The sequence below is a fragment of the Hyperolius riggenbachi genome, chromosome 4 (assembly GCF_040937935.1).
Source record: "Hyperolius riggenbachi isolate aHypRig1 chromosome 4, aHypRig1.pri, whole genome shotgun sequence".
Taxonomy (NCBI): Eukaryota; Metazoa; Chordata; class Amphibia; order Anura; family Hyperoliidae; genus Hyperolius; species Hyperolius riggenbachi.
In genome coordinates this window covers 151,529,995-151,544,978 of record NC_090649.1, presented here as the reverse complement: position 1 = coordinate 151,544,978, position 14,984 = coordinate 151,529,995, and the positions used below count along the sequence as shown (strand labels likewise).

The 14,984-nt window shown below is 45.6% G+C and overlaps 1 protein-coding gene across 2 annotated transcripts in view; it reads right to left on the bottom strand.

Moving 5' to 3' along the window:
• XRN1 (5'-3' exoribonuclease 1) overlaps window positions 1–14,984 on the bottom strand; it is a 131,273-nt gene that overhangs the window by 86,316 nt on the left and 29,973 nt on the right. For both annotated transcript variants that reach the window (XM_068280785.1, XM_068280786.1), the window contains exons 4-8: window positions 6,932–7,041; window positions 6,734–6,844; window positions 4,362–4,447; window positions 1,940–2,027; window positions 1,683–1,851 (exon numbers count right to left, since the gene is read on the bottom strand). In XM_068280785.1, coding sequence (XP_068136886.1) covers window positions 1,683–1,851; window positions 1,940–2,027; window positions 4,362–4,447; window positions 6,734–6,844; window positions 6,932–7,041 — 564 coding nt within the window. The remainder of the gene's footprint in view (window positions 1–1,682; window positions 1,852–1,939; window positions 2,028–4,361; window positions 4,448–6,733; window positions 6,845–6,931; window positions 7,042–14,984) is intronic.

Below are 14,984 nucleotides of genomic sequence, written 5' to 3'. Positions count from 1 at the left end.
TTACCTGCCATACCACATCTAGCAGCCATTAGCATTCAGGTGGGAGGCTTCAGTTGGACACCATCACAAGATTGCGTCGCTAGCAGGACCGCCCCATGCAGGCATCCCTCCCACAGGGGTCCCTCCCTAACCGCTCACCTGTCCGCCATGTCCTAGAGCTGAAAAAACGTGCGAGAGAGGTCCGGGGCCCCTAGCCATCGTGCGAACCAATCGTGTGTTTTAAACGTTTTTTTCAGCTCTAGGACATGGCGGACAGGTGAGCGGTTAGGGAGGGACCCCTGTGGGAGGGATGCCTGCACGGGGCGGTCCTGCTAGCGACGCAATCTTGCGATGGTGTCCAACTGAAGCCTCCCACCTGAATGCTAATGGCTGCTAGATGTGGTATGGCAGGTAAAGGGTGTATGACAGTGCATCCTGATTGGCTGACGAGCACCTGCTGACCACAAATGTAGCTGGATGCATGTACTGCTGTGTTCTATTGCTTGTGTGTGTTGAATTTAGCATTCAGTATGGAGGCAGTGTTGGTGGGTTTTCTGGATGTGAGAGGTCCAGAGCCTGGGTGTGAGACGTCCAGGCCCACCTGCACTCCCCTCCAGGTATCGCATATTGGCCTTGGGGCCCCGGCCAGTGAGAGAGGTCCGGGGCCCCTAGCCATCGTGCGAACCAATCGGAGGTTATAGCTTCCTGTCAACAAAAGTAGGCATCAAAATCCACAAGACCTTTCCATGTCAGCATATATACGCACACTATAGATTGTCCTTAGATACTTATATACCTTGATAAGACCATCAGTCCATGTACACCAGAATCCAGGAATATATGAGGTATATTTAAAAGGCAGAGCATATGCACACTGGCAGTGCCATGGTAAAGGGAGGTGACCCATGGGCACAACTGCCGCCAATGTGGGGCGTAACGTTAGGGTACGTATGGAAGGCTACCAAAGCCTGGGTTGCCACCGTAAAACTGCAGCTGCAGCACCTTTACAAACAGCTTGATTTCAAGGAAACCAGCATATTAGTGCACTGCTGTGCACTCATGGTAAGCTTATCCTTGAGTAGTCCTCTCTCAGTAATTAGCTGCACAGCTGCAATAGAACCCTTCTTACTTTCCCTGCACACCTGGGCAAATCTGGGGATTAAAGTGAACCAGAGGCTTACCTCTAGTCAAAAAATAGAAACATATCCAAAAGCAGGGAAGCCTTTGAATCCTGTAGGGGCTTTCCATGTCCTCTTCACTGGGACCCTCTGGGAGATCCAGGCTGCATTCACCCTTTTCATGCTAAAGCATGGTCGTGCTGCAGTATGAGAAGCTGCGCCTGGGCTGTAGCACAAAACTGCTCTCACACGGACGGCATCGGCTTACTGTGCAGGCACAGCCATAATCGCGCAGGTGTAGTGTGGCCACTCTCATGCATGAAGTAGAGCGCGGCCTGGATCTGAAGCTCTCTACGGATTTCTTTGGGGGTCTACAAGAAGCAAAAGTGGTCTAGAGAACAGCAAGGGAAGCCTCTACATGATCCAGAAGCTTCCTTCTACTTAGGTAAGTAAGGTAGACTTTTAACCAGTCTGCTCAAAGCCAACATATAATTCTGGCTCAGTGATTGCTTCCCCCCCCCCCCCCCCTCAGTAAACCTGTACCTGCATGTTCAGCATATAAAACTAAAATGTAGCAATACGTACCTCCAAGTTCTGGTAAGACACTAATATATGTTCTGTACAACAGAGGCAGTGCATCATGGTTAATATGCAAATGAGGTAGATGAGGAATAAAATCATTGCCCACAAGAAATCCCATTAAAATCCAGTCATCAATAATTCTTTCAACATCATATTCAAAGGAGATCTTGTTCTGAAAGAAAGAAAAGGTGTTTGATATTTTTTAGAGTAGTTGAACTTATTCAAAGAGATTCATACTGCATTAATACGAGATCACTTACCTTTATGGATGAAAATTCATAGTCAATATACTCTCTCATTAGAGACAAGTGAAGAAGGTGAAAGGTAGTTTCTTCTGGTGCAGAAACTCTAAAATGGCAGAAAAAAAATCCTTACAGTTCAAATTAAACCCATGGGAGTTTAGGCATCAAAAAGGCTGAAAGACGACCAGACATGGTCATATCGTATTGTAGCCTAGGGCCAATTTAGGGGGAAGCCAATTATCTGTATGTTTCGGGGATGTGGGAGAAAAACGGAGTGTCCGGAGGAAACTTATGCAGACACAGGGAGAACATACAAACTTGGTGCAGAAAGTGCCCTGACTGGGATTCAAACTGGGCACCCAGCACTGCAAGGCTGAACACTACACCATCGTGCTGCCCATACAGAGACTCACTGGAGAGTGGGCCACAGATACCAGGTTAGAGTTTACTTGAGTCACGTAAGCTAAGAGATCGTTTTGGATGATCTAATACATCTGGTCTTTCACTCAATAGCAAAGTATCTCCTCAGTGCATCCACCTCAGGAATAGAGTCCTCATAAGCTGAAACCTTTCTCCTAGGGATAACCACACCATTGTAAGCGTGCACCTCATGAAGGGCCACTTGAGTCCATAACGTGGTTTGTTTTATGTGCCTAAAAACACATTATTTGCAGCCAGTGGTGTGCAGCCTCTTCATACAAATTGCATGGTCTTTGCACTCAGCTACTGAGTAGATCCAGCAACAATGAGAGGGTGGTGATGAGGGCCGTTTATGAGGACAGCAATTACACAGCTTCCATAGTAAAAGAAGATAGCCGTGTGACAGGATACACCTGCCAGGGGAATGAAACGTGTGAGCTTAGCCGAGCACTAGGTCTGAACGATTTATCGTTTTTGTATCGAAATCGCGATCACGGAAATGGCGATTCCGTGATCGTCAAAGCGGCGGTTTTTACGATATTCTGCTGACCTGCGCAGTAGTAGCAGTTCAGCTGTGTCTTTCTCCCGCTGTGCGCAGCAGCAGCTCCGTGTACAAATAGCGACGGCTCATTATCTCTCTTCTTCCGCCCAGTGCCTCCTCCTCCTCCTCCTCCTGTCATCAGCTGACCCAGCGGCAGGCTCTTCTCTCTTTCCCTCCTCCTAGCCGCATCACCAGCTGGGCGGGTGGCAGACTCCGCCCACAGGTTCTCGCTCGCTTTACTTCTGTTTTAGCTCATATATAGGTGTCAAAAAGGCTATATATGTAAACCAGGCTATTGTCTGTCTGACATTTCCTTCGCATAACAAAGCAGCTCCGTAGGTGGCTGGAAGCAGAAAAGGAATTCCCTCCCTCCTCCCCCCTTCCAAAGCCATCACTGCCGAAGTACAGGAGAGAGCACATGGATCTGCACACCATGGGGGAGATTCAGTAGGCAAGACTGAAGTGCGTGATGGTGTGTGTGGATAAGTATGTGTGTGCATATCAGTGTGTGATGCAGGGTGTGTGTGTTTCAGTGAGTGCTGGATGTGTGTGTTTCAGTGAGTGCTGGAAAAGTGTGTCTGTGTGTGTGTATATGTATATCAGTGTGTTGTGTACTGCAGGATGTGTGTGCATCAGTGAGTTCTGCGAGAGAGAGAGAGCGAGTGAGCGTGCTGCAGGATGTGTGTATCAATAAGTGCTCTGATGGAGTGGAGATGGAGAATTAAGTGTGTGCGAGTGTATCAGCGCAACCCCCCACATGACTTATCTTTACCCTACCTACCCCAAGCCTAACATTAACTGTCCCCACCTACTCTGTGACATGTCATCACTCATATCCTCCCTATAATAATAAGTGCCACATGGGAAACAAGGGATAGAAGACATGATAATCTCCCTGCCAGCCCTCATTAGCTCTCGACTTCGTCTACTTTTTAAATTTTGGCCCCCTGTCCCTCTAGTACATCATCAGCTGGGCGGGCAGAAGATATTATAGAAGTTGTGGTAATACTGTTCAATACCTTATTACGCAATACTTCTAGCGTATGACAGTCGAGAGTTTTTGACATTATAATCATATACAGTGATTGTGTGACTATGAGGTTCAAACTAAAACTACTTATTGACCAAGTGCAAAGTTTTCTCCATGTTTATACTGTCACTGTTGGTCAAGAGTTTGGCCAGTTTATGAAGCCTTTAGGCTTGGGATTTATCACGGCTCTGCCCAGCTCCTTGGCACAGAGGAAGTCTGTATGAGGCACATGCTTAAGCTTGATTTGAAGAAAATCGTGAATCGAATCGAAATCGCAATTTCTGACAGAAATCGTGCGATTCAATCTTTTCCTAAAATCGTTCAGGCCTACCGAGCACAGTGCACAAGTCCATGCATCATTCAGTGGAATGCTACATGGTAGTGTGGCCAATCTTTGCATATCTGATTACTGATTTGTGTGTGTTCAAGACTTTACATTGCACATTTACCTTTTTTGATTCTTCTTTCCACCAAAGCGAACCTCTTCTCTTAGAAGAGAGAAGTGAACTTCATGGCTTGTTAAACCAAGCATTATCTACAAAAATAACATCCACATTGAGTTACCTTCCTCATCCACATATATCTTTACAGAGAGGCACTTCAGGTAGATTTTATAGCCTAAGTTTTTAACAAGTTACAAAAACACAGTATGCACATTATACAATACATAAGGGTGTGTTGGTGGTGGAGGTCAGGGAACTCCACAATCCACATATTGTTACATCCAATACTTAACATCACATAACCAGGAATATAAGTGGTATGGTAAATTTCAGCCTGTTTAAACCAACTGGATTCCAATGTTGTCACATAAAATTGGTAGTATGTTGAGATATAACACAGTAAGTTAGCCTAAAGGTGGCCACACACCATACAATTTTTTAAATATCTGTTCAATTTAAGAATTGCAATCAATTTTTCTGACTGATTGTAACAAATTAAAAATATGACCAATGTACCACACACCTATGTTCAATTTTTCCCCAATTATGATAAAAATGATTGGAAACTGAGAAAATTGCTAGGGTGTGTATATTAATAAACTTACAATCCAACACACACCATACAATCTTTAGAAAAATTGAACAGAAATATCTGGCATTCCGAATCGATTTAAATCGAAAAAAACGCGAATTCCGATCGGATTTTTCAGTCGAAAAGCTTACGATTTTTTCGAGAGATGCGATCGTTTTCATCGAATTGCTGTAAAATCGGATCATTTTATTGTATCGTGTGTGGCCACCTTAAGGCATCTCTAACCTCCGAGTCACACAACTTTTCCCAAATTTTAGAGAGGCATCACTTCTACACATTTCTGTATATCTGCAATGGTCACTTCTGACACACGTTCTAATATTAACAGTACCAGCCATCCACATTAAAGACGCACTCTAGATAGAAATAAAGCAAAGTTCACACAGACGGTTGAAGATTGCTGTAGTTTCTGCTTCTCAAGCGCTTACACCCACTTATAGGTGCATGCTATGGCAGATTTTCAGCGAGTAACGTGGGTATAAATTGGTTCCTTCTTTATTTGGACCCATTTCCTGTAAACTTCAATTTACCTAAATATCCATCCACAGCTTTAAAAACAGCACTTGTGAGGCACACTACTCAGTTCTATTGTGACAGCTGAACCAAATAATGGTCAGATGATACTGGTGACTGTTTTGAGCCATACATTAACCTCTTTGATTGACAAACACTGTACAATCACTAAAAAAAGCCCCTTAGTGGGAATGCTGGTATTTAGTTACATGTACTGGATAGCTGATGTTGGTATGTACAAAAAACCTAGGGTGCCCATCAATGATACAAACTTAATACAATCTTACCAAGCCTATGTAGTAGATGGGTAGACTGAGTGAATATACTTGAAATTGATAATTTAGGTAGCCCCTCATATTACATAGAAGTGGTGTAGTCAAGATTGGATCATGGATGAGTATCTTTAGCAGTTGTACAATCACTGTAAAACTATCTATAGGAAACTTTGTGATTTGCACTGCATAAGATCCCCAATTCTATTACAGCCATGACTCAAATTACCATAGAATTTAATTTCATCTATACATGGTAAGTTATTCAGAAATGTAAATCTGGAAGTACTTAATTCTCTGTAGGTTGTAATTAAAACACTGGATACAAGAAACAACAAGTGATATGTGTATTTATGAACTTTTGGCAAACCAAATGATCTGCATGTTTGCCATTTCCCCATGAACTCATGGAAAAGGCAAGAGTTTGGTAATTCATTCAGAATATGGACAGATACAAAACACCTTTAGCTAGACAGAAAAGCAGATTTTAAAGGACACCTGAAGTAAGAGAGATATGGAGGCTGCCATTATTCTTTCCTTTTAAACAACACCAGTTGCCTGGCTATCCTGGTGATCCTCTGCCGCTAATACTTTTAGCCATAGACCCTGAACAAGCATGCAGCAGATCAGGTGTTTGACATTTTTTGTCAAATCTGACAAGATTAGCTGCATGCTTGTTTCTGGTGTGATTTGGACACTACTGCAGCAAGATAGATCAGCAGGACTGCCAGGCAACTGGTATTGTTTAAAATGAAATTATGGCAGCCTCCATATACTTCTCGCTTCAGGTTCCCTTTAAGGGTCGTCTCAGTTATGACCTAGCTATAGAGAAGTCCTCAGATGATCCAAACATACATAACGGGGTAATTTTAAAACGAATATTATTGGAACTTTGCATATATAACAAATAGCAGACCAATTATTAGGGTTTTTTTTTTTTTATTTAAAAGATAAGCATGTACATTATCAGATGTGTTATACATTTGGTAAAAAGCACGTACCAAATCGGCATCTAATCCATAAAGACAGTGCCGTGTATTTGGATCATGATCTGGTTTTGTTTTCTCAGATCGTATAAACTCCATTATTTTATGTTCTCCTTCTCCTGGAGTCTGCAAACAGAATAAGACAGACATTTAAGGATTATGCCTTAATATTGTGTTCAGTTTATCAGGACAGTAACTATACAGTACACTGACCTCATGACCAGACAAGTAGATAGTTACACCCTCCCATGACTTGTCTGTGGAAATTTTCATATGTACAAAATACTTCAGATGCTCATGTAAGCGGGCCATAAATTCAGTTCCTTAAATGAGAAAAGAGTAGAGAAGATTTCAATGAATGTGTACTCCACAAGGCTAACTATCAAAGTTCTTAATGTATGTAAGACAGCTTAAAGGACCACGATTGGGAAAAACAAACTCCTTTTTGCTGATTGAAAGGACTGACAAGAGCTGTCTTTTGAAATGCCAGTGCACACACACAGGGGGTCGGGGTCTTTCTAGCCAGTAGCAGAAAAAAACAACATGTTCCCTCTCTCAGCACTGTGTAAGCACTAAGATGAGTAGATGGTCCTCGCTCAATTCATTTTTTTCTCCTAGGAGATAATTTTTCATTTGTAGCAGCCCCCTCCTCTGATGCAGGACCGGGATTCATCTCCTCTCTCCCTGCAGAGTGCGAGCGTTTGAAAGGGTCACCCAGCAGCTTCCAGCGCTGATCACTATGGCTGCAGCGGTGTTACGCAGCACACTGGCATACTGATGGCAGGTCACATTACGCCGCTGCTGCCATGGAGATTGGCGATGCAGGCTGCAAGGTAAACCTACTGTATATGCTCCGCTTAAAACTCTGCAGGGAGGGAGGAAGAGAAGAGACTGAGTCTGGCCCTGCATCAGGGTGCCGGATTAAATTGAAGAAAAAGCTGGATTGAAAAGCCAGCCAGCCCATCTACTTGTTAACACCATTTTGGCCACGTATGGTAAAATCAAACAAATATGGTGTGCAATGTTATGAAGTTAATGCAGCCAGACACTACAAAAATATTTTTGCATAGGCGGATGACATCTGTACCATAAACACAACTTTTTCTAAAGTATAAAATAGGTAAATTGACACCTTACACACTGTACAAAAAGTTCACTGATTACTCTCCCCCCTCCCAACATGTCACTCAATGAAACCCCCTGCCTTGGATAAAACTTGGGTGTCAGCTGTAGTATAAGTTTTTGCAACATTTTTTTTTTTTTTTGCTAGATGGCTTCTGGGTTTTGTCCAACCTGGGCATATGAAAGCCAATGTTATTTAACTGGTAACCATGGGCCCGCTGCCGCCCCCGGCCGCCGCTGCCCCCCCCCCCCCCTCTAGCCGCCGCTGCCCCCCCCCCCCCCCTCTAGCCGCCGCTCCAGTCCCCAGCGTCAGACCTCGATCAGGCGGCGACCAGTAGTGCAGGCGCTAGGACCTAGCACACCGCACTGATATGCGGAAGTGACATCACTTCCGCATATAGCGCGTGGTGCGTCCGCTCTAACTGGTCGGGTTGCTGGCTGATCTTGAGGTCTGACACTAAGCTGTCAAGGTAAGGGGAGCGCCTGTTACTACCTAACTGGGGGTCCCTGTCACTTCCTAACCTGGGGGTCCCTGTCACTTCCTAACCTGGGGGGCACTTGTCACTACCTAACCTGGGGGGGGGGCACCTGTCACTACCTAACCTGGGGGTCCCTGTCACTACCTAACCTGGGGGGGGGGGGGGCACCTGTCACTACCTAACCTGGGGGTCCCTGTCACTTCCTAACCTGGGGGCCCCTGTCACTACCTAATCTGGGGGCCCCTGTCACTACCTAACCTGAAGGGTCCCTGTCACTACCTAACCTGAAGGGTCCCTGTCACTGCCTAACCTGAAGGGTCCCTGTCACTGCCTAACCTGAAGGGTCCCTGTCACTACCTAACCTGAAGGGTCCCTGTCACTACCTAACCTGGGGGGGCCCGTCACTACCTAACCTGGGGGGGCCCGTCACTACCTAACCTGGGGGGGCCCGTCACTACCTAACCTGGGGGGGGCCCTGTCACTATCTAACCTGGGGGTCCCTGTTACTACCTAACCTGGGGGGGCACCTGTCCCTTTCTAACCTGGGGTTCCCTGTCGCTACCTAACCTGGGGGGCTCCTGGCGCTACCTAAACTAGGGGCCACCTGTCACTACCTAACCTGGGGGGTGCCTGTCACTACCTAACCTGGGGGTCCCTGTCACTTCCTAACCTGGGGGGCACCTGTCACTTCCTAACCTGGGGGGCTCCTGGCACTACCTAAACTAGAGGGCACCTGTCACTACCTAAACTATCCAGGCCAGCCAGCCCAGCATCACCACCAGCCAACCAGCCCAGAATCACTGTCAAAAAGGCCACAGCATCACCACCAGTCAGGCCAGCATTTACTTCAACCAGCCAAGCACAGCCCAGCATCACAGCCAGCCAGCCCGGCCACAGCATCACCGCCAGCCAGCCCGGCCACAGCATCACCGCCAGCCAGCCCGGCCACAGCATCACCGCCAGCCAGCCCGGCCACAGCATCACCGCCAGCCAGCCCGGCCACAGCATCACCGCCAGCCTGGCCACAGCATCACCGCAAGGCCTTTCAGCCCACACATCATTCCCAATCCAGCCAAAACCAGTATTGCCAGGCCAGCCAGGCACAGCAGCCAGTAGAGGAGAATTGAGAAGCCAGGTGAGAGGGGTCTACCATATTATGACTATTTATGTGAAATGCTGTCTAATTATGTGCCTCATGACTGCTGAATTTGTCTTGTTGGGAGCCTCATGATTGCTGAATTTGTCTTCATGGGGGGCCTCATGATTGCTGAATTTGTCTTGTTGGGCGGCCTCATGATTGCTAACTGCGAGACTATGGGAAAAGCTGAATCATCATCATATGTTTATGCATTAAACCAACTTGTTTTAGCTTTTTAAAACAGAAAATAAAACTGGGAGGTTTTAAAAAAAGTGAATACATTTTTCAGATATAGGATGGATTAAATTGTTTATCTTCACAGTTTATTTTTAAACTTGGATTTTCCATAATGTTTATGTACGAGTTAAAACGTTTGTATTTAGTTTAAATTGCTGTTGCCACTTTGCGATAGATAAGAGACTTTTGGGTTCCAGTTTGGGCACTAGCCTATTATTGGTATTATTATTATTATTATCATCAGAATTATTATTAGTATTATCATGGCTGTCATCATTGTTAACAATTTTAAAGGATTATCCGGTAATGGTTCAAAGGGTTCCTCCTTTAAGGCTCTTAATACTAATGATAAATACCAAGTAGGAACTTTCTTAGTTATTATTCGTTTCTTTCTTTCTATAGATCTAAAGAATTGAATTATAAGGGGGTCCTCTGCTAACCTTATATTCAAAAAAGTCGATAAGGCTGATACTTGTACTTTTAAGGTACATAGGGAAATATTCTTTTCCACCCTATCTTGTAGGAATTCTAGGACCATAGGGACCGTTTCCCCTGAAAATCCTGACTGCTCCTGCCACATATTAAAAGTCTTCCAATATTTTAGATATATCTTACAAGTCACTTTCTTTCTACAATCTAATATAGTACGAACTCTCTCTGAAAGACCCTTCTCCCTTAGAGGAGACCTCTCAGAAGCCAAGCAGACAGGTTTAGATTTGGTATGCAACTGGCAAACACCAGCCAACCCTCCGGAGGCCCTAGATAGCCCACCCCGTCACTTCCGGCACGCCAATAGCCTCTGCCATGAGGGAAATTATGGATGCCGCACGCGTCCTGTCGGATCCACCACAACCTGGGCAGCCAGGACAGCGTCTGGAGAAGGTAAATGGCAGCTTCTCCAACCGGACCCAAAATTCTCTCCAGGCAGGTCCACCATGCGTTGCCAACCAAGCCCCTGGCACACCTGACGGACCGGCAAGCAACATAGAGCACCCTTGTTCCCTGGAACAGGAAACGTCAACTGGCGAGGGAAGCTGTCGGTTTAAATTTATAGAGTACTCAATTTGGACGTTTTCTGTTCCTGGGAGGAGCCTGTGTCGTCTCATGGCGGACCTGTCCTGGAGGTTACTGGAAAAATGTGTGCAGTACATGTAAGTAGCAAAAACATGAACTATAGACACACACACACACACACACACACACACACACACACACACACACACACACACAGCTTTCATATGTGAAGTGTTGCTGGATAACGTACTGGTAAGCCTGTCACCTTCGATGTGGAATTTGAACCCTTTCACAAGAGTTCATTTTCCAGCTCAAGCCAGTAAGTACAACAATAAGGAGTATTTGGGCAAGGCTCCCTAATGATCCTGGTCACCCATGGAGCACACCTTAAGTGGCTGCAGCCCTGAAGCGCTTTCAGTCCGCCAGGAGAAAAGTGCAATACAAACGTTCTGTCTCTTGGCTAATTTTCTGAAAACGTGAACCACAAAATTAATATGATTTGTTTGTTATACTTTATCTGTGTACCATAGGTACAGTATATTCTACATATATTATACTCTAACATCACACAGGACGTCAGCACTATATAAAGCTCCAATCCAGATAAAAGCCACGATTATAATCCACATATCCTTGCTTGTCCACAAATAGAGATATAGGAGTACCCTGTAAAATACAGGGCTGTGGAGTCGGTCCAACAATCCACCGACTCCGACTCCTCAGTTTAGGATTCCACCGACTCTGACTCCACGACTCAGACTCCTCTAATTTGTATATTACAATTTTGTTGATTAAAAGTATGTAACATGAAATTCGTCTCTTAACTGCCAACGCTTAGAAATTTTACAAGACAACTGAAGTGAGAAGGATATGTAGACTACTATATTTATTCCCTTTAGACTAAAACTAGTCCTTGGTAAGAGTACTTGTAAAAGATACAAACCGGAACAAAGAACATCTATCAGGCCCTAGGCAATGTAAGTGTGGGTGCATGTAAGAGTGATGTGCAGGTACTCTGCAGGGGAATGAGGAGATTGTAAACAGACAACACCTCTGTGTTCAATGTGCACAGCATTCTCAGTGGATTCCCTGCAGCTCTGTGGGGAGTGCATATGTAGAGTATAGTACTACTGTGTAACAAAGTAAACCTGAGACTGATGAAATTAAAGTTTTATACATACCTGGGGCTTCCTCCAGCCGCCTTCAGGATAATCAGTCCCTCGTTGTCCTCCTCCACCACCTGGATCTTCTGCTATGAGTCCAGGTACTTGAGCCAGTCAGGCGTAGTGCGCATGCACACACTCCGCCGCCAGGAGCATACTACACCTGTGCAGCACTATTGCGCAGGTGCAGAATGTTCCTGGCTGTGGGAGCGGCATGCGGCCGGACAGCGCTGACTGGCTGGATTACCAGGACTCATAGCAGAAGATCCGGGTGGTGGAGGACAGTGAGGGACTGATTAGCCTGAAGGGGGCTGGAGGAAGCCCCAGGTATGTATAAAAGTTTACTTTTCATCCATCTCAGTTACCCTTTAATTTGTAGTCACCAAACCAAATTTTAATAACATATCAAATTATTTGATTTCATCAGCAAAGGGAGTGCATACATTTGCATAAATCAGCATCAATGCAGAATTATTTCCATCTCGTTGACCATCTCTATTAGTGACATAGCTACACATCAGGCTTTATTCTTACAGCATAGATGTTATTTAGTATATATAAGAGATTCCTGTGTACACATCATATATACAGTCACAATCAGATATGTATATCTGACCTTAAAAATATGGGGACTGCTTTATTGAAGCAGCACAAATAACTAATTTTGATTGGTTTATTTCATTTTTGTGGACTAAGCACAGCTATTACTGTATATATACATTATTTTTAATGACTATTATCTGAGAAATAGAACATTTTATCATATTTTCTATTTTAATTACAGTTACAAATTCATTAGGAGTCGGAGTCGGTGCATTTTTTCCCGACTCCGACTCCAGGCACCCAAAATTGCCCGACTCCACGACTCCGACTCCACAGCCCTGGTAAAATAGACTTTACATAGCGCAATACTACGTAAATTAAAACACCAGGTGAGCACTCCAGCAATGGTGCATAGGGCCTCCACCAGAAACACTTAGGGCTTGATTCACAAAGCGGTGCTAACCTACTTAGCACGTCTTAAGTCTTTAGACGTTCTAACCAGGGTGCTAAGTAGGTTAGCACCGGATTTCTCAATCAGATCGCGCGCAAAGTCCTATGCGCGCGCTACGTCCCATAGGCTTTAATGGGCACTTCGCACGGTACGCCCTGCGCTCTGTGTAGTGCGCGTGTAAAGTTTTACGCGCATAAAGTTTTGCGCGCATAAAGCTCGTTTAGACGTGCTACGGGGGTTTTCACAGGCGTGCTAACAGTTAGCCCCGCTTTGTGAATCAAGCCCTTAGTGCTTGAGGGGTACTACGCCCCCGTAGTGGGTCACACTCACCGTGTTCCCTCTTGTATCTCAAGCGTATCAGCCCTCCAAACACCTGGGCATCACACTCCTTAAAATCAAAATCCTTAAAAATACAAAGCGGGACTCGCATAGCATAAAACCTTGCAAGTTTATTGCTAAAAGCTGCATAAAATATGCGTACCAAATATAAAAGAACAAGCGCTTATCTGATAGTGCCAGCCACCGCCACGGATGGATCCCCCTGCACGCCTCAGTCCCCGCTTGGCTCCACTACCTGGATGCGTCCCACGCGTTTCGTCAAATAACTCATCAGGGGCTGGAATCACGTTACTCTGGGACGCTTTACATACTGGACCTAAACCCTCCCACCCCCGTGAAATCATAACCGTGGTAACTGGCCTGCCTCCTCCTCTCATACATATTCATGCCCCATAGCCTTGTCTATGGCAGGTAACGGGATCCCCGCGCCGATTCTGCTTTACATTAAACCAGTGTATTTGTGCATACCAAATTTTAAACCCAACACCTCCCACGTCACGTGATGACGTCACGGGGGTGGGAGGGTTTAGGTCTAGTATGTAAAGCGTCCCAGAGTAATGTGACTCCAGCCCCTGATGAGTAATTTGGCAAAACGTGTAGGACGGAGTTTGGAGTTGCGTGGGACGCATCCAGGAAGTGGAGCCAAGCGGGGACTTAGGCGTGCAGCGGGATCCGTCCTCGGCAGAGGCTGACACTATCAGATATGCGCTTGTTCTTTTATATTTGGTACGCATATTTTATGCAGCTTTTAGCAATAAATTTGTAAGGCTTTATGCTATGCGAGTCCAGCTTTGTATTTATAAGGATTTTGATTTTAAAGGGAACCAGAGAGGAACGGTAATAAAAAAAAATAGAGCAAGCTTTTATACATACCTGGGGCTTCTTCCAGCCCCATAAGCCTGAATCGCTCCCCCGCCGCCATCCTCCGCTTCCTGTATCGGCGGTACCGGGTCCTGTCACTTCCGGCGGACGTGGCCAATTGTCCGCATCACAGGGGCTCCCCTCCATACCCGTACGCATGCGGCTGCGCAGTAGGCAGCCTCACGCGTACGTATATGGAGGGAGCCCTGTGTGATGCGGACAATTGGCCGCGTCTGCCGGCCGACTGGCGGCAATGACGGGAACCGGTACCGGCGGATCCAGGCAGCAGAGGACGGCAGCGTGGGAGCGATCTGTGCGTATGGGGCTGGAGGAAGCTCCAGGTATGTATAAAAGCTTCCCCCCAACGTCTCTGGTTCCCTTTAAGGAGTGCGTTGCCCAGGTGTTTAGAGGGCTGATACGCTTGAGATACAAGAGGGAACACGGTGAGTGTGACCCACTGCGGGGGCGTAGTACCCCTCAAGCACTAAGTGTTTCTGGTGGAGGCCCTATGCACCATTCCTGGAGTGCTCCCCGGGTGTTCTAATTTACCTAGTATTGCACTATAAAGTCTATTTTACAGGGTAATCCTATATCTCTATTTGTGGACAAGCAAGGATCTGTGGATTGTGATTGCGGCTTTTATCTGGATTGGAGCTGTAATTGGAGAATACAGTATAGGTTTTCTTTTGGAGCAGACATATCCCCTATCTGACTGGTGAAATCAGTTTTTTTCTTCAAACATTATCAATAACTGTGTTGTGGAGCGCAAGCCTTGACCCCTTGGCACTCTTTGAACTATATAAATAAACCTTGTGGCATCCATGACCTGAAAGTAGTGGCCTCAGAGTCAGAAGAAGCAGCTATTTTGACTAGTTAGTTTTGCTGCGAGTGGTTTTATTGAACAGCAAAATAATCTTCT